Genomic DNA, 19,022 nt, shown 5'->3' on the forward strand with positions numbered 1-19,022 from the left:
CAAAGAGCTGCTAATGAGTTTGACTCACCAACCTTGTGGTTAGCAATCCATTTGTAATTCCACAGCACCATACCAGGACTCCAACTATTAACATAGTAGCAGCTCTTTTTTACAGTCTTACAATCTGTGTTGGAAGTAGTACAGTCAGAATGCTCCTCAGAAGCCAGGATGCTGAGACTCCATCTCTTTTATTTTGGACATATTATTAGGAGGGAGCAGTCCCTAAAGAAGGACATCATGCTTGGTAAAGTGGAGGGTCAGCAAAAAGCAGGAAGACCCCAATGAGATGGATCGACACAGTGGTAGCAGCAATGGGCTCAAGTGTAACAATTGTGAAGGTGGGACAGGACCAGACAGTGTTTCTTTCTGCTGTGCACAGGGTCACTATGAGTTGGAAATGACTCGACAGCACCTAACAACATATAATTACAGTCAGATTTTTAATGTGAATTTTATTTACCTGTTTATCTTAAGGCTTACTTTTTTTCTATGTCTTGAGTACTACTAAAAGACATAAAAAACAACAACAAAAACAAAATTTGTTGCTGTTAAGTCCATTTTGATTCAAGGTGAACTGAAGCATTACAGAGTAGAATTACCTGTAGGGTTTTCATGGCTGTGATCATAATGAAGCAGATTGTCAGACCTTTCTGCTACGGTGTCCCTGAGTGGGTTCAAACCATCTGAGCCACCCAGGGACCTTTTATGACCAGTAGTGCTAAGTGTGGTTTTCAAACCTGATGAGTAGTAATTATGTATGTCATGTGAAAAATATTGAGCGGTACAAACCTTAAAGCCACTGCAGAGTAAAGGGAGAAAAAGAAATGAAAATGAAAGGAGACAGAGAACAGAGAAAAGGAAGAAAGGAATGAAAGAGAGAGTGGTGAGGGTCCTTGATTTCAGGTGTCTTGTGGTGGAGCATCATGGTGGGCACCAGTCCTGTGGTACCAATGGTCACCACAGAGCCTTGGGGGGCTCCAGACTCCCCCCAGGGATGAATACCCTGACAGTCTACAACATCCAGGACTCCAGTGTCTAGTCCTGGGAGCGATGGAAACTATACCATGCCAGTTGTTCAACATTTCAATATCACCTTGGCAATTTTCCTAACCAAGCAAGTTTATAAGACCAACCACAAGACACTACCTACTCGCTTCAGTAGATTATGCACGCATTTGCGTGGTATGATAATCACTAACTTCTAGTATCCTGTCTTAGTGCTCCAGCATTTGTTGTGTCTTGAGAAAAATACCGATGGTCTAGAGACCTTTCCTTTCCCCTCTATCTCCATTTCCCACTGCCATGGATCTCACTGGTTGTAGTGTCTTCTATTATGTCCCCGGAACAACCTGACAGAATCATGTGGGGGTGCTGAATAAATATTTTGTCTCCCGAGTTCTATCCAAGGTGTTAAGAATGAGAATGCTGCCTCATTTTTATGAAATAAAATGTTAGAGAGCCTCTGACCCAGGCTCAGTTTTATTCTTCTCTTGCTCCTTGTGAATATAAATCACATCCTTTGCTGGTCAGAACTATCCAGTTTGGTCATCTTTCTCCTTAGAGTCCTCTTTAGTGTCACAATAGTCAGGACAATGTATGTGCAAAGGACAATGTTTGGCTTGGGTGTCCTTGTAATGTGTTAGCTCAGGAAAGAACCTGACAGTTTTCAAATCCAGGCCTTGTAGAAGAACATCAGTCTTAGCATTACTATTTTTTAAGTAGCTATGTTTTTCTTGTTGTTAACTGCTGTTGAGTCAGTTTTGACTCATAGCAATCCTGTATAGGGTTTCCAAGGAGCAACTGGTGGGTTTGAACTGTTGACCTTTTGGTTAGCCATCCAGTAGAGGATAACACTACTGCACTAACCTCCTGATAAGGCACTGTAGGATCAGCACTGGACTGTGAACCACAAGATCAACAGTTCAAATCCACCAGCTGCTCTTTGGAAACCTTATATAGGCTTGCTGTGAGTCCAAAACGACCCCAAAGCACTTAACAACAACAACAACATACTTCTATTGAAGTATACAGAGTCCTGATGTGGCACTGTCATATAAACACTGGACTGCTAACCTCAAAGTTAGTAGTTCAAACCCACCAGTTGTTCTTTAGAAACCCCATACAGCGTTACTGTTTTGGAACCAACTCAATGACACTGAACAACAACATACTTCTTACTGGCACACTGGTGGCACAGTGGGATAAATATTGGACTGTTAACCACAAGGTTGGCAGTTCAAACCCACCAGTCATTTTATAGGCCAAAGATGAGGCTTTCTGCTCCCATAACGATTTACAGTCTTGGAAACCCTATACAGGGTCACTATGAGTCAAAACTAACTGGATGGCACCTAAAAACAACATACTTCTATTAGGATCAATCAAACTCTCCTGGATATATTCTGATTGGCAGCAGTCCACTTCTAGTAATGCACAACTATTGACAGCAACACAAAATAAAGCCACTTCCTCCCCACTAGCCATCGCTTCCCACTGATACCTACTACCCTCAAAAGAGATGGGGAGGAGGCTTTAAACAAGTGTTAAAAAACAATAAAACCTTCTGTTTGGAGTAAGTCTGAATAAGAAAAACCAGTTACTATAGCATTTACTCTAACTCAGGGTTGAACTCTGCTCCCTAGGGTTTACTCTGTTTCACATAGATGGTCAGACCTACTTCTGAAGTGTCTCTGGGTGGACCTGAACCACCAATTTTTCAGTTAGCAGCTGAACACATTAACTGTTTGCACCATCCATAGATTTATGTTTTTTGGTTTGTTTGTTTGCTTTTTTGGTAACTCAGAATTCAGCAATCTCTTTAGCCTTCACACCCCATAAAACTTTGATTCCAAAGAAAGGAGATTTAAAGGAAAGAGAGAGAGGGAGAGAGAGAGAGAGAGAGAGATTATGGTGCTTAGGAAATGAGAAATAATTGAGAAAGCCCATGAGGAGAGGCAGAATGTCACTACCTGCTAGGTTTATTGATACAGGCTGTCTCCCTTGCCACAAAGAGCCCTAGTGGCACTGCAGGGTAAGAACAGGTCTGCTAACCACAAGGTGAGCAGTTCAAACCCACCAGTCTCTCTGAGAGAAAAAAGATGAGATCTTTCTACTGCTGTAAAGATTTGCATCCTCAGAAGCCCTATATAATTGGAGTCAACAAGAGGGCACTCCCCCCCATCCTTTCACATTCCACCCATTATAAGATGACTAGATACTCATTCAGATGTAGTAGAGGAAGCAAGAATCCCCACCTAGTAGATAGAGATTTTGCAAAAGATCTAGAAGGTGCATTTACAGTTTCAGAAACTCTATGAACCTGAATTAACTAGTTGACGGTTTCTTTTTTAAGTTTGTTTGTTTCACCTTGTCACATAACACCCAAATAAGAGGAAAACTAGATACTCACTCAGGTGTAGTAGAGAAAGCAAGAATCCCCAACTAGGAGGTAGAGAGCTCCCAAACGATTTACAAGGCACATCTGGCTCTGCGCCACTCAGCCAGAGCACTGTAATTTCTCCCCGCCAGGACTAAGAACCCAAGTTTAAGAAAAATCAAAGGCAGCCCCTTCCTACAAAGAGTGAGTGAGGTTCTGTACTTATTATGTTAGGTTGAGACAATTCCTTTAAAGAAACATGGATGACTCAAGTGCACTTTATAGACTTGCTTCATTCTTCTTCTACTTAAAACTTTTTTGAAAAATAGCCGAGGAGGAAGCCACAGTTTTCTTTATCTTTCTCACAGTGTGTGTAGGTGTGTGTGGGCTCTTTGTCACTCAATCTAGGTGAACCAGAAGCTTAAGGATGGAGAGTAGGGCCCACCAACTACTTTTTCTACTTCTACAAAGTTGTACAGCCTTGGAAATCCAATACAAGGTTGCTGTAAGTTAGAACCGATTTGACAATGTTTAACAACAAACAGATATTGTTCAAGGTCTTAACATGAACCACTAAGGGAGACTAGAACTCATCTTTTCTGGATAAAAAGTAGATTTCTTTCTTTACCTGATAAAAGTTGAATAACTTCCATTATAACAATTTATGAATAAAGTTGAATAACTTTTATTATAGAATAAGGTTAAAAAAAACGCAAAAGAAAATCTCAAACTGCTTGCCACTGAGTTGGTTCTAACTGATCGTGACCTCCTATGTGCAGAGTAGAATTGCTCTACAGGGTCTTCAAAGCTGTGAGCTTTCAAAAGTCGTTTGCCAGTTCTTTCTTCTGCAGCCAGTCTGGGTGGGTTCAAACTGCAAACCTTTCAGTAAGCAGTTAAATGTTTAACAAGTTACACCACCCAGACACTTCAATATACTCTAATACTCTAAATGTACCTTGGAGATCTACAATGCTTATTTGCTTAGCCATTTTTTTTTGACAGTTGATTAGTGGTCTGGTTAATTAATTGGTGCAGTACTGGGTATTGGTCATTCTATAGGAATCCTGGTGTGGCGCTGTGGATTAATGCAAAGTCCTTTCAACTGCAAGGTCGGCAGTTCAAACTCACCGGCTGCTTACCAGAAACCCTAACAGGGTCGCTATGGGTCAGAACCAACTCGACGGCACTTAACAACAACAACATAGTACACTGGATCACAGTGAGTGGGAGCCAATTCCATAGTACCTAACACCACCACACAGGTTATTTTTGAAAATCAAATGAATTACTTTATTGTTCTGAGAAAACTCAGAAAGCAAAAGGCATCATGTGGTAAGAGTCTTTCCCTACAGCCCTCTTTACGAAGTCAACAGACAAATTGCCACTCACCAAACACCCTCTCCATTGCCAGGAGAATGGCATTAACTGAAAAAGCCAACGTAACAGGCAGAAAGGCAGCTGCAGACTGGTGTGATCCATCCTAAAACATTCAAACAGCTGATACTACCATGCTGGGGTCTCACTTTGGAAGAGGAAAAAACCTCACACGGTTTTTTTGTTTGGACTTTTTGTTGTTTTTAACCAGATGTCTCACCTTCAGTTACTTTTCTATTGCGTGTTTGTGATGTTTTTTTTTCTAACTTCCATACGCCAGAAGTAACGAAAATTCTTTTCCTATGTGGCAATTTAAGCAGAAGAGAAATTCGTTTCTTGTAAATCTGTTTACTAATAGTTTAGATTATCAGCTGAATGTATCTAACTTTTGCTCCCAGTTTTCATGTGCTGGAATAAAACAATGACCCCCCCCCAAAAAAAAAAAAAAAAAAAATTCTGGAGTTCAAGAATGGTGCCCAGAGTTTTAGGACCAACATATTATTATCCTGCTTATTCCTGTAGGATAAGCCCTGGACTGTGAACCACAAGGTTGATTGTTTGAGTTCACTAATTACTTCGCTTGAGAAAGATGAAGCTTTCTGCTCCCATAAATATTTACAGCCTCAGAAACCCTATACAGGATTGCTGTGAGTTGGAACCGACTCAGCGACACTTGACAGCAACAAAGGCGTAGGATATTTCCAAATATTCTTGTAAAAATAGGAGTCCTGCGCCCATGTATAATTTTGTATTTCCAGTAACTGGGGTTACTCCTGTATTGCAAAAATTAATTTCATTTTGCTTTGAAAATAAAACACATATGTAGAAAGACAGTGCTCTTAGCATATGAACCCACCATATTCAGAAACTTTGTTCATCAAGGCAGAGAAGAGCTCTCAGTGAACACTCTGGTCAATTAGCATAACATAGTCCACAAAGACAATGCTCGAGATCCTCCTCTGGTGAGTGGTAACTGGATCTTAAAAGTTCTTGAGTGACCATCAAGAATTGGAGAAAAGAAGAGGGATGAAAATTGAAGACACAGGAACACAAGTTGTTCAATGACCATATGATGAACATTAGTCTCTATGATGCTGAGACCAGAACTAGATAGTGCCTGCCTACCACTAACAACTATTGGGAAAGGGATCCTATTAGAAGATTCTTGATAGAGTGGGAGAAAATGTGGAACAAAACTCAAAATCATAAAAAAGACCAGGTTTGCTGGTCACATAGAGACTGATGGAACCCCGAAACTATGGCCCTTGGTCACCCTTCTGGAACTGTACACAGCTCAATCTTCAGCCATGTAGTAGACAGGAGTGCTGGTGTGGAACTGTAGGATAAGCACTCAACTGCATCGTCCGTTCGAACTACAAGGTTGGAAGTTCAAATCCACTAGCTGCTCCTCGGAAACCCCATAGAGGGTTGCTATGAGTCTGAACTGACTCAATGGTTTAACAACAACAATAGATAGATATATCAGTGGTACAATAACACTTATGAGGTATGCACATCATAGATGGCCAAAATCACTCAAGAACAAAAGGGCAGCATTTGCCTAAGGACAAAATTCAGGATGGTAGGGAAAGGAGGAGGAATGGGAACAAGGAATCACAAGGAGGAAGCTGAATAAGTGATGTTATACTGAAGAGATTGCAGCAGAGATGAAACAAAGTGTAAGATTTACTGAATGTAAAACTGATGATCTGCTCTATAAATGTTCACTCAATTCACAACAAAAAGTTACAAAAATAAAAAAGAAGGTCCTGTAGTACCAAATACATATTCTGGAAAAATTGACTTGGAAATGATTTTAGTAGATTGTATGATGTAAGGCAGCTACTACCAATTAAGCAGACTAGTCATTGGCACACACATAATAATGGCTCACTATAAGGAGCTCTGGTAGCGTAGTGGTTATGAATCGGGTTGCGAACCTTAAGGTCAGCGGTTCGAAACTACCAGCTGCTCCGCTGGAGAAAGGTGAGGCTTTCTACTCCTGTAAAGATTTACACTCTTGGAAACCCTGTACAGGGTCGCTATGGGTAGGACCTGACTCGACAGCACTTAACAACAACAATCCTAGCTAGTTAAAACTTTTATATTTTACTTATGTAAGCAGAGTTAAAAGATAAGTCAGTCCAGAAAAAAAGGTTTCTATTTTAAAGAGTGCTTTCTTTGAGTCAAAAATGAGACATTGTAAAGACTGGCAAGCATTTAATATTTAATTATTAGACTTTACTATCTTTGCTTTTGTGCCTCTTCATTTTGCAGATAACTGCAATTTCATTTTACTGCACTTTACCTGTGTGGGTTGCATGAACATTTCAGGAAGTGAATGTTTGGAAGCAGATTTGCAATATGCTTTGTTTTTGTTGTTGTTAAGTGCCGTTGAGTCGGTTCCGACCCATGACGACCCTGTATAGGGTTTCAAAGAGCGGCTGGTGAGTTTGACCCGACGCCGTTGCAGTTCAAATGATTTTGCAGTCTGGCGCATTAACATACCGTGCCACACCAGAACTGTAAATACTACCATAATACATTTCATACACTGAGGGTAAGCCAGCCATTCTAAAATATTTATGCAAGTTATAAGTGGCCCTACTTTCTTTGATATTACATAAACACTACTAAGTTGACATAATGCCAATTATTTAGGCAATTTTTCCATATTTCTGTTATGAACATAAAGCCACATCACCTGCCTAACTTACCACTTGTATGTCAGTTTGTCATACTCAGTGGCTTGCATATCGCTGACATGCTGGAAGCTATGCCACTGATATTTCAGATACCAGCAAGGTCATTCATGGCAGACAGGTCAGGATAGCTTTGAGACTAACATTAGGAAGAAAGATATAACAATTCACTTCCAAATAGCAGCCATTGAAAACCCTGTGACTCATAAGAAAATATTGTCTAATACGGTGCTGGAAGATGGACCCCTCAGGTTGCAAGACACTCAAAATACACAGTGGTCACAAGGATGGATTTGACCAATGTTTGGAAGATGGCGGCAGGGCTGGGCAATGTTTCTTTGTGTTGTGCATAGGTCCTCATGAGTGGGAGTCAACTGAATGGCAACTAACAACAATGTTGTCTAATGGTTCCCAGTTTCTCAGAAGTTTCAACCTGGAATAGAAGGAAGAACTTGAGGTTTTATGGAAAAGTGTTTTCCCAGAAATCAAGGAGGTAAGAGAAATTGATTAGGCTTTGGCTAGAGTTCAATCTAAGAGTGGATGTTGTTGTTGTTGCTATGTGCCATGGAGTCGGTTCTGACTCAAAGTGATCCTGTACAGGGTTTCCGAGGCTGTAAATCTTTACGGGAGCAGAAAGCCTCCTCTTTCTCCCGCAGAACAGCTGGTAGCTGACAGTGAGATTAGCAGCCTGATTCATAACCACTACGCTATCACAACTCCTTTACGTGCCATAAAAATGCCCCAGGCCTCTGGAGAATCAGAAAGTAGCACAATGTGCTGGGGACCTTGAAGCCACCTCAAGTTGAAGTACGCTAAGCTGAGGAACCTTTCAGTTCCAGTCTGTGCACCAGTTCTGAAACAGCCCCAGTGCTGTGAGACATTTTAATGAAAGTGTTCAGATCAAATACTCCTGAAAAGGATTGCTTTTTATGGCCCTTGTTGCATCCCAAATATAAGGTAAAAAAGGAAAAGAAAATTCTAAATGCACTACCATCGAGTTGAACCTGACTCATATTGATTTGCAGCGTTTCTGAGGCTGGACATCTTCACAGCAGACAACCTCATCTTTCTCCTGCGAGTGGCTGGTAAGTTTGTACTGCTGACCTTGCCATTAGCAGTCTAATGCTTAACCAACTGTGCGTGCCAACATAGCACTTTAATACTTGGAGAAATCCTGCTGTGAAGAAACCTGCCTATGGTCAAATTTCTATTTGACCATGGTCCTATAATGGCTTTTTCTGATCTTGGCTTACAGCAATAATTGTATTGATATGAGGCTTTCTGCTGAAGTTAAAGACTTACAGCCTGGGAAGCCCTAAGGGCTAGTTCTATTCTGCCCTGTAGGGTGCTGTGAGTCCAATCAACTTGATGGCTGTAGCTTTAAATTAATAGATAAAATGTCCATTTTTAGCCAACTCTGGTGGCACTACAGGATAAGCACAAGACTGCTAACCACAGAGTTGGAAGTTCAAACTCACCAGCCACCCCGCAGGAGAAAGTGGAGGCTTTCTGCTCCTGTAAAGATTTATGGTCTCCAAACCCCTATACTATGAGTCGGAACCAACTCGGCGCTTAACAACAATAACAACAGGGCTATTTAAGAGGGCACGTGTAAAAGGAGAAGGATAGAAATAAAAAGACTACAGGTTTAGGGCCTATCAAGGAAGACTTCGTTGTTGTTAAGTGCCTTCTGGTCGGTTCTTGTATAGGATTTCCGAGGAGCAGCTGGCGACCTTGCAGTTCAAATGACTTTTCAGTCTGGCGCATTAGCTCACAGCACCACACCAGAAATTCAAGGAAGACCTTCCTCTCCCAGACATAAGTTGCTGGTGAAAATAGCTGGCGCACCTTGTACAGATCTGACGGAGGCTGGATTATAGTGATTCATAAGCATATGGAGAGAGGGGTCAGGTCACTTCATCTCACATCATAACCAAATAAATCAGTTGTGATTGTCAATTCTGACCCCATGTGTGCCAGAGTAGAACTGTGCTCCATAGAGCATTCAACAGCTGTTATTTCTGAAGTAGAATGCCAGATCTTTCTTCTAAGGGTCTCTGGATACTCAAAGCTCCAACCTTCCAGTTAGCAGGCAAGTTTGTTAATTCATTTATTTGTTTTACTCAGGGGCTTACACCATCAGTTCTTTGCTAATACCCCCTGTGACTCTGGCTTTCTAACCTTTAGCTGTCAAGATGCTTAATGGATTGTTCCTACAGTAAACACACAGAAAAGTGAGTTTTTGTTTCTTTTAAATATTAAGAACAACATCAGAAAAGGGGTTGAATTGAATATTTCTGTCAGTATTTATTTACTTATTTATTTAAACGAATTCCTACATACTCTGGTAATGTAGTGGTTACAAGTCAGGCTGCTAACCTCAAGGTCAGCAGTTTGAAACTACTAGCTGTTCCAGGGAAGAAAGATGAGACTTTCTGCTCTTGTAAAGATTTACAACCTCAGAAACCCTATACAGAGTCACTAAGAGTTGGAACTGACTCCACGGCACATAGCCACCACCACCACATACAAACATGGAGTTAGGCCAGGGTTTCTTAACAACCTAAATTTGTTGTTAAGAGATTGAGGAAGCATCCCTTTAATTGCTAGTCCTGATGTGATGCTGTGGGATAAACACTTGACCACAAGGTCATTTGAACTGCAAGGTTGGCGGTTCAAACTCCCCAGCCACTCCTTGGAAACTCTATACAGAGTCACTATGAGTCAGAACCTATGACACTTAACAACAACAACAACAACAAAGAACCACAAGTAATCCAAGGAAATAGCATTTTGATATTTTGGATTTTGTAAACTTTGGTCTTTTGCAGTCTTAAATGGTTCTGGGAAAATAATGTTACTAGTTCCATTTCAGCTAAACGACATGTTATTTTCAAGCTTATGCTATACAAATAAATGAACTATCTAAATATGCAACAAAGATCTTGTGTGATCAATAATTCTACATCTAAGCTCTAGTCAATTGAGAGCAAATCTATCAAACAGAGGTTGTCTAATTTGCTAACATCATTGCTAAATTCTCGATAGTTTTAGTACTACATTCTGACTTCTTATTGTTGTTAAGTGCCACTGAGTCGGCTCCGACTCATAGTGACCCTGAATAGGATTTCCAAGGTCCGCCGATTCAAACCGACATTGTGGTACAGTACATTATCCTGCAGTGCCGTGAGCAGTATTTATACTTCAACAAACAAGCAAACAAAACCATGTTTCAACCAAAGAACAGAGAAAGGGAGAGGAAGGAGGGTTTGGGGGTTTCATTTATGCTTGATTTGTCATCTCGTGACAGTTTATATCTCACGAGAGTTATAAATGGAATCAGAGTGATGTGAGAATAAGCCCATGGCTTATTTACTATGGCTCTGGGCAAGGTACTTCTCTGAGCTTTAGTTTCAGCACATAATCCCTTTATCATTGGTCTCTTGGGAGAAATACATAGGGCAATGTAACTCTCAATGAATGAAATACATTTTACGTGGTTAATATATTGGACACAGGCAATAAAAAATGGAAGGCATGTCTAGGGAAGAGGTTTAAAAGAATTGGATGTAAGCTTGGAAAGAAAGTAATGAAACAGTTAAGGAAACAGTATTACAGTTCTGAAAGGCTGTGTTATTAGTGGAAGTTTTAGTTAGCGTAGTGGTTACGAATCGGGCTGCGAACCTTAAGGTCAGCAGTTCTAAACTACCAGCTATCCTGCGGGAGAAAGATGAGGCTTTCTGCTCCCATAAGATTTACAGTCTCGGAGACCGTGTCGCTATGAGTCGGAACCAACTTCACGGCACATAACCACCACCACCATAATTTCGTTTGTGAAAATAAAACAGTCTTCTGTGGGTAAATCTCACTAGCAAAGCATTCCAACTGGTATCTATAGAATCTCCGTGAATAAATACGTGCTAGTAGAAGGAGCTCTGGTAGCGTAGTGGTTACGAATCGGGCTGCGAACCTTAAGGTCAGCGGTTCGAAACTACCAGCCGCTCCCCGGGAGAAAGATGAGGCTTTCTACTCCCATAAGGATTTACACCCTCGGAAACCCTGTACAGGGTCGCTATGGGTCGGAACCAACTCGACGGCACTTAACAACAACAACAACAGTAGAATCTGAGTTTTTCTAAAGCATAAAATCTCTGTTCATTCCCATTTTATTATAAGCAAATGAGTAAATGTTCTAGTTCAACTATGTGGCAAATAATTTATTCTGAAGCTCTGCTATCTGAAAATGCATACCACACCTGATGCATTTGGACTGTAAATTTGTCAGGGTTGGACTAAAACTCTAAACTCAGGAGAAGTTAGGGTCCACAGCAGCACAACCAGGAGTATTTTTCCTGAAGTGGCCAGTCCAAATGGCTGATCACGATCCACAGTAAATCAGGCAAAGTTATTTCTTCTAAGTTGACGGGTAACAGGGAGTGTGTGTGGCATAGTGGATGGGAAATAATGGCCTTGAAAACATTAATCTTGATGATATCAGTGGCTTCATCCTGGTTTCATGGTCTTTCTACAACTCGGTTTGGCTAAGCAAAATGACTTTCCTTGGTGTTAGTCATGGGAGGTGACAACACCTCTTGGTGACCATTGTCTAACACCACCTGGACACAACTCAATGCGCTGTACCTTCTGTGTGTTGGAAATGGGGAGGGAATGTAGACTTCATTTCCAGGCTTTTCTGGTACAACTCTCTCTTCAGGCATTGTTTAACTCTTTGCTGTGATTTTATATCTATATATCTCATTAATAAATTTATTTAATACACATGGGATGTACGTCAAATGCATTTTCATGGATCCTAGAATATTCCTCATAATATAAAATAATGAAAGCATTAGGAGGCTGGGAATAAAGTTCTAATGCTAATTGTTGTTGTTAAGTCCCGTCAAGTTGATTCCAACTCGTAGCGACTCTAATACTAATAGCAATAGTGAATTATAGACAGAGCTTACTCATTTTACTAGCTATTGGTTGTTATTGTTAAATGCCGCCAAGCTGGTTTTGACTCATAGTAACCCCATATAGGATTTCTGAGGAGCAGCTGGTGGGTTTGAACAATCAACCTTGTGGTACGAAGTTCAGTGCTGATCCTACAGTGTCAAATCTATTACTACGTCCTAAATAGGTATGGCACTGTAGGATCAGCACTGGACTGTGAATCACAAGGTTGGCACTTCAAACCCTCCAGCTGCTCCTTGGAAGCCCTATACAGGGTTACTATGAGTCAGAGCGACTTGATGGCACTCAACAACAACAACAACAAATACAGTGTTAAGTACTTTAAATGTTATCTTAATTATCTTATGAGCTTTCAATATACCTGTGAAATAATTGGCATTATCTTCACTTCTTTCAAATCAAGAAAACTTGACTGAGATGGAAAGAAATAGTGTAATCTGACTGAAGTTACAGTTGATAAATAAGTGAGTAGAGAGCTTAAAACTCAGGTCTACTGATTCTGAAGGCCACATTACATGGCAACAAACTCCCATATCACTCCCTGCTCTATTTGTGTGCCTTGCTGTTGCCCTAGATACTCTGCTCCTTGGTTTAAAATGTGATCATAAAATTACCTTACCTGGTTCATGGGACACTATGAAAATTAAATGAGATGGCAGCTACCAGAGCGCTTTAGATATATTAAAACTGTGTATTTGCATTTGTAATGATGCATGCCCATACATACATTCAGTATAAATTGTATTTTATACACACATGCACAGAAAATAAACACAAACATACATATCATATTGAGGCAGGATGATAAATGGATAAAGTACTGAACTTGGAATCTGGAGACATAGATTGAATCTTGAGTGTATGATTTTGGATAAATCACATCTCTCTGAGCCATAATCCACACTTAAAAAATGATAAATTAATAAGTTTCCACTCAGGATAAATGGAATCCTTGAACTTATTTTGCTACACCAAAATTTACTTCTTTGCCAGCTCCTCAGACTGGCCTATAGTTACCACATAACATGAAGAAATGCTTTTAATTTGATATATTTTTAACCTTCCTAAATGGAATGCTAAATTTCTTACTACTTCTAGCATGAATTAGGAAAAACGGCTGTGAAGACATTAAGGGTCAACAGACACAGCTGTATTCAGAAAATAAAAACTTATTTTATCACATTCAAGAAGTCCCCCACTTGCAAGTCACACTGAATTGCAAAGAGGTATCACCAGGCATTCCATTTGCAACAGAATTAAGAAGAATAGAACCCTGTCCTAAGTTGGCAGCTACCTATAAGGTTATTCTCAGCAACATTATTTCTGAGAGGAGAAGTTCGGAAATGAAATAAATTGTTAAATCAGTTAAGCTAGCTATCTGTTTATAAGAATATTACACCATTCTCAAAAAGAATAGGTTGCTCTTTATTAAAATGTGGAAAGATATCTAGGATTTATTTTGAAAAGAAAAAGCAATCCAGGGTCAGGTGTTGAATACAAAATGCTACTATTTGTGCAAGAAGTGTGAGGGGATTAGGATCTTGTGTTAGGTATCAAGGAAGATGAATGCACACTAAGCATTCTGAAGAACGGTGTCTGTCGGGCAGAGGTTTAGAAGACCGAACAAATGGTAGACAAGATCTTCACTCCTGGCACCTATAAAGTGACCTTGTTTGGAAATTGAACACTTGATGTTATCATTTAACATGAGGTCAGATTGAGGTTGGGCCAGAAGGTCTTAATTCAATGAGTGGTGTCCTTATATACAGAAGAGAAGAGGGACGGCGGCAGGCATACAGGAAAGATGCCCATGTGAAGACTGACAGAAATTAGAGTTACACATCACAAGCTAAGGCTGATGACCACCTGGTGATACCAGAAGCTGGAGGAAACAGGAAAAGATATCTCAGAGCCTTCGGAAAGAGCATGTCCCTGAAATAAGACCTCTAGCTTTTACAACTGTGAGGCTAGAATTAAGAAATTAATACAGAGTGTAAGGATTACTTTGCCGACTTAGCAATTATCCCTGTGTCCCTTGTTGCTTTGCTGCCTTGAAATTCAGCTCAATACTAATGTTGCCAGGCCTGCCTCAGTGGCCACTGTGCAGACCAGATAGATGACTTTATTAGCACTTCATGCCACTGATCATCTATCAGTTTGTTGTACTGTGGTGACTTGCGTGATGCTGTGATGCTGGGAGCTATTCCATGGTACTTTAAATACTGGAAGGGTCACCAGTGGTGGGCAGGTTTCAGCAGAGCCTTTTTTCTAAGACAGACTAGGAAGAAGGAGAGGTGGACTACTTGTGAATGTTTAGTCTCTGACAACCACATGTACAACAGCCGGACACTGTCAGATAAGTGCCAGAAGAAATGAAAACATTATGAAGCGTGGCAGAACATTGTCCAAACAGTGACACAGTGGCAGCAGCAATGGACTCAAATGAAACAATAGTGAGGATTGACTGAGCAGGAATAGATCGTGTTTCTATGAGTGGGAACCCATTCGATGGAACCTAATAATAGAACTTCATTAAGGGAACTTGGTCGTGGAGTGGAAGTTAAACATGGAGGACATGGAAGAAGGCTTTCAAAGGCTTTCGATTTCCCATCAGAATGGTTCCTCCACTCCACATCTCCCCTCACCCCCCACTTGAAGTTACAGCTGTACAATGAAGTTATGACAGTTCAATTTTTATCTGAGGCACAGAAAAAATATGGTTTAGAAGTCCTTAGAAGTATAACAGTTTTGAGTTATGAAGCAGAATTGAAACAAGAAGATGACAGAGGAAGAAGGAACCTCAGGTGCAACCAGGCTGAATCTAGGTCAGCACAGCCTCATTCCAAACTTGCTTTTCACACGATAGAACTAATGGAGGATTGGACCAACCAACCTGTTTATAAACACTGAAATATGGCTCTCAGGAAGATGACACATTACATAGCACAGCAAGGAAATCAAAGACCCACAACTGTTAGTCCTAGAACGGCTTTGTTGTTAATTGCTGTGGAGTTGACCCGGGAATGAAACGTGGCTGATCCTGCATCATCTGCTTTCATGAGACCATCATTTTGTAAGAAGAAGTAATGCCTTACGGTGCTAGAGTTCCGGGTAAACATCCTCCTTTTTTTGCCCCCCACAAAAAAGTAACAGTTGCATATCATCTACCTAAAATATTATCAGGGCATGACTAAGCTTGTGCTTCTGATCACTGTTCAGAGTTACAAAGTCTGACCATGTCACTCAGTGCTGAATTGTACCGCATGGGGTAGTAATTTATCCATGTCTCTGGTGGCAAAATTAAACGATTCTGATTTAACTGTCCTGGCTCTGGTATTTGCTAGTTTAGGAACCAGAAAATGTCAGAAAACTTTATACTGGGAAATGGAAAACAGTCAAAATACTCAACAGAAACTGCCATTTCACAAGAGTCCTGCCTGTCTCTTATTTGAATACTGGGTTTTAGGAAATGTACAATGAATTGTGTGAACATTTAGAACCCCTTTGAGAAGTGTTTCTTAACCTCAGCATTACTGACACTTTGGGCCAGATAAGACAGTTCTGTGGATAATTCCTGTGAATTGTAGAGTATTTAGCAATAACCCACTAAATACCAGTAGAACTCTCCAGGTGTGACAAACAAAAAAGCTTCCTGACATTGCTAAATGTCCCTTAGGTGGGGAGGGGAGACAGGAGCCAAATTGCCTCTGGTCATTTTGCCTCTAGTCAAAAGTTAGAGGTTTGTTTAACTTTTCTATGTAATTCTTTTTATGTATCTTAATGACATCCCACAGAAATGAAGTTTCAAGTAAGGAAGTAAATGAAATGTTGGTCATTAAGCAAAACCATTTATCAACCCAAATAGATGCATTCCACCTCAAAACCAGGCCACCAAGGCATTTTTTCACAGAATGCCTACACAGAACTAAGACCTCCTACCTTCTCAGACCTACCACACCCAAGAAGAAACTGCCAAACCAAATTCAGCACGAGGACCAGTTATGGGATCATGCCATGTCATTGCTTTTCCCTCCAGAAGTTAGAACATACTCTGCTGTAGAAACAAACATACTAAGTAGAAAATGAGACAGGGACTCACAGTTTCCAGGAGCGTTTTTCCGGTATTTTGACAGGTCAACATTTGGTGGTCTGCTTGGTTTTGCTGGAGGGGGGCCCAAGGTAAATAAAGGAGGCAATGGCTTCTTCTTGGGTATGGCTGAACTTTTGTCCGCCTTTTCCTTCTCTTGACTTTGGGCCCACGGTCCTCCCATTGTCAGCTTAGAAGGCACCTTAGGGAACTTGGCAGGAGATGCTTCCTCCTCCTGATTCATTTTGCTCAGGAAGACATTCTTAGCAGCATCTATCTTTCTTTCTTCTTTTTTTTCTTCAGCATTTTTGGAGAGGCCAGGGACCCCTCTGTTTGCCGTGGGTTTCAGAACCACTCCAGGAAAAGGTGAACTTGATACATCACCTCCAGGGTCTTTATTTTCTGGATCTTCCCTGGCTGGTTTTAAAGGGCCCGATTTAGATTTGACTCCTAGGGAAGTAGGGGGTCCTCTCTGTGGAGATGCATTCTTAGTGGGGCTCTCATCTTCCTGGGAAGCATCGGTACTCAAGGAAGACTTCTGGCCAAAGGCGGGTTTGGGAAAGTGGGGTTTGGTGTCAGGTTCTTGAGGGGCTGACATAAACTTGCCTTTAACCCCAGCCAATTTTGGGAAAACTTGCTTCTGTTCATTTTCCTGGCCTGGAGGATTAGACCAGGCCTTTGGGCCTGGTGGCTTTACTTCGTCCTGGTTTACGCTCTGAAGCGATGACTTATTCCCAGAAGGCCGGGGAAACACTGGTTTGGAATCTTCTTTGGGAAAATTGTTGGTCTTGGGGGTTACAGGTTTCAAAGCTCCTACTTTTACCTCAGGGTCTCTGTTGGGCGTATTTGCCAGTGCCCCAAACCTTTGGTTGCCTCCAGGGGTAGGCTTTAGAAATGGGGGTTTGGACTCCTTGTCAGTCTTTTCCTCAGAATGTGGTTTTACTCCAAAAGGTGGTTTGGGGGCCCCGAATTTAGGCACGTTGCTGGGTCCTGTAGGAGGGCTGGCATTTCCTTGGTTGTCGAATAAATTCTTTTTTGCTTGTATTCCTGAAGGTGAGTTCTGCCCTGTGACTTTGAAGGGTCGGCTGTTGACCTCCTCTGTGGGATTGCCCCCTGTGTTAAACTTCGCCATGAGAGACTTCACATCTGGTTTTCCATCCTACAAGCACAGGGAACAAAAACTAGCTGAGAGCCAGAAGTCTCAGTTGCACAGTTCAAAATACTATACTTTAAAGGGTTTCCTGGTTTGAGGCCAGCAAGGCTGCTGATTGGTTAGCGAGATATTGTAACACTTACCTTCCTCTATGGCAAAATCAGTTGTGAGAATTTCTCGAAGAGGGCGAGCTGCTTTTTTGCATATACTTTTTCTTTTACTCCTGTTAAACTGACTTGTTTATTTTTTGCTTAAGCAACAATTTCTCTTTCCCCTTTCCTCTCACTGCTTCTCTAGCTATTGTGTCAGATTTATTCTAATTTTATATTTCTTTCCCTTTTTTTTTTTTAACTTAAAAAATATGGAAGTGACTTAACAAATGACTTTTCCTACAGGGTACAATTGAGACTCTTAAATAGAAACCACATTAAAAAAATATATAGTAAGATCTTTCATGGTTCGGTATGATAAGTACTGCACGGTGAACCACAAGGTCGGTGGTTCAAGCCCACCAGCCCCCCTCTCTCTCTCTTTTATGTACATTAGAGAAAGCATTTATAGGCTGCCTTTCTGGCTTCTGTATCGGTCATGTTGTCACTCTTGTTGTTCTTGTTGTGTGCCTTTGAGTCGGTTCCAACTCACAGCAACCTTGTATAAGGATTCCATGAACTGCTGGTGGGTTTGAACTGCCAGGCTTGCCATTAGCAGTGCAGTGCTTATCATACAGGGCTCATAGATTCAATAAATGGAAATGCTCATTATTGGAAATGTAATGTCACAAATTTAAGGGCTCACAGTAGCAAGCACAGGAGGCAGTGAGTTCTGGTTCTCAAGTTCAGTCTTCTTCTCCTTTGCGCTCCAAAGCACCTATATGAGCCCAGTGCATATACTGGCACTGAGCTAGATACTACACATATTGTTGTTGTTAAGTGCTGTCGAGTTGGGAGTTGGTTCCGACTCATAGAAACCCTATATAGTGCTTCCAAGACTGTACATCTTTGTGTGAGCAGAAAGCCTCATTTTTCTCCTATGGAGCCTCTGGTGGCCTTAAACTGCTGACCTAGTGGTTCCCGGTACAGTGCTTATTAAACAGATGCTGCAAAAAATGGTTTTTTAAAGAAACGGTGCCCCTAGGAATTTCTCTCCAAACCAAACTGCAGCACATGGGTTTGCAGGGTGGGGTTTAAAGCCAAGAGGCAGGAAACTAGATGAGACCAGCATTTTCCAGCTTGAAATTTTATGCCTTTACTATCCTACCCTAGAAGGAGCTCTGGTAGCGTAGTGGTTACGAATTGGGCTGCGAACCTTAAGGTCAGCGGTTCGAAACTACCAGCCGCTCCGCGGGAGAAAGATGAG

At 41.1% G+C, this 19,022-nt stretch overlaps 1 protein-coding gene across 1 annotated transcript in view; it reads right to left on the reverse strand.

Moving 5' to 3' along the window:
- Positions 1-17,666, reverse strand: part of FYB (FYN binding protein) — a 164,785-nt gene extending 147,119 nt beyond the window's left edge. Inside the window, exon 1 of the mRNA XM_006874683.1 lies at positions 16,526-17,666. Within this exon, the coding sequence (XP_006874745.1) occupies positions 16,526-17,645 (1,120 nt within the window). The 5' untranslated portion in view covers positions 17,646-17,666. The remainder of the gene's footprint in view (positions 1-16,525) is intronic.
- Between the last annotated feature and the right edge of the window lie 1,356 nt (positions 17,667-19,022).

Source organism: Chrysochloris asiatica, unplaced genomic scaffold (assembly GCF_000296735.1).
Source record: "Chrysochloris asiatica unplaced genomic scaffold, ChrAsi1.0 scaffold00293, whole genome shotgun sequence".
NCBI lineage: Eukaryota > Metazoa > Chordata > Mammalia > Afrosoricida > Chrysochloridae > Chrysochloris > Chrysochloris asiatica.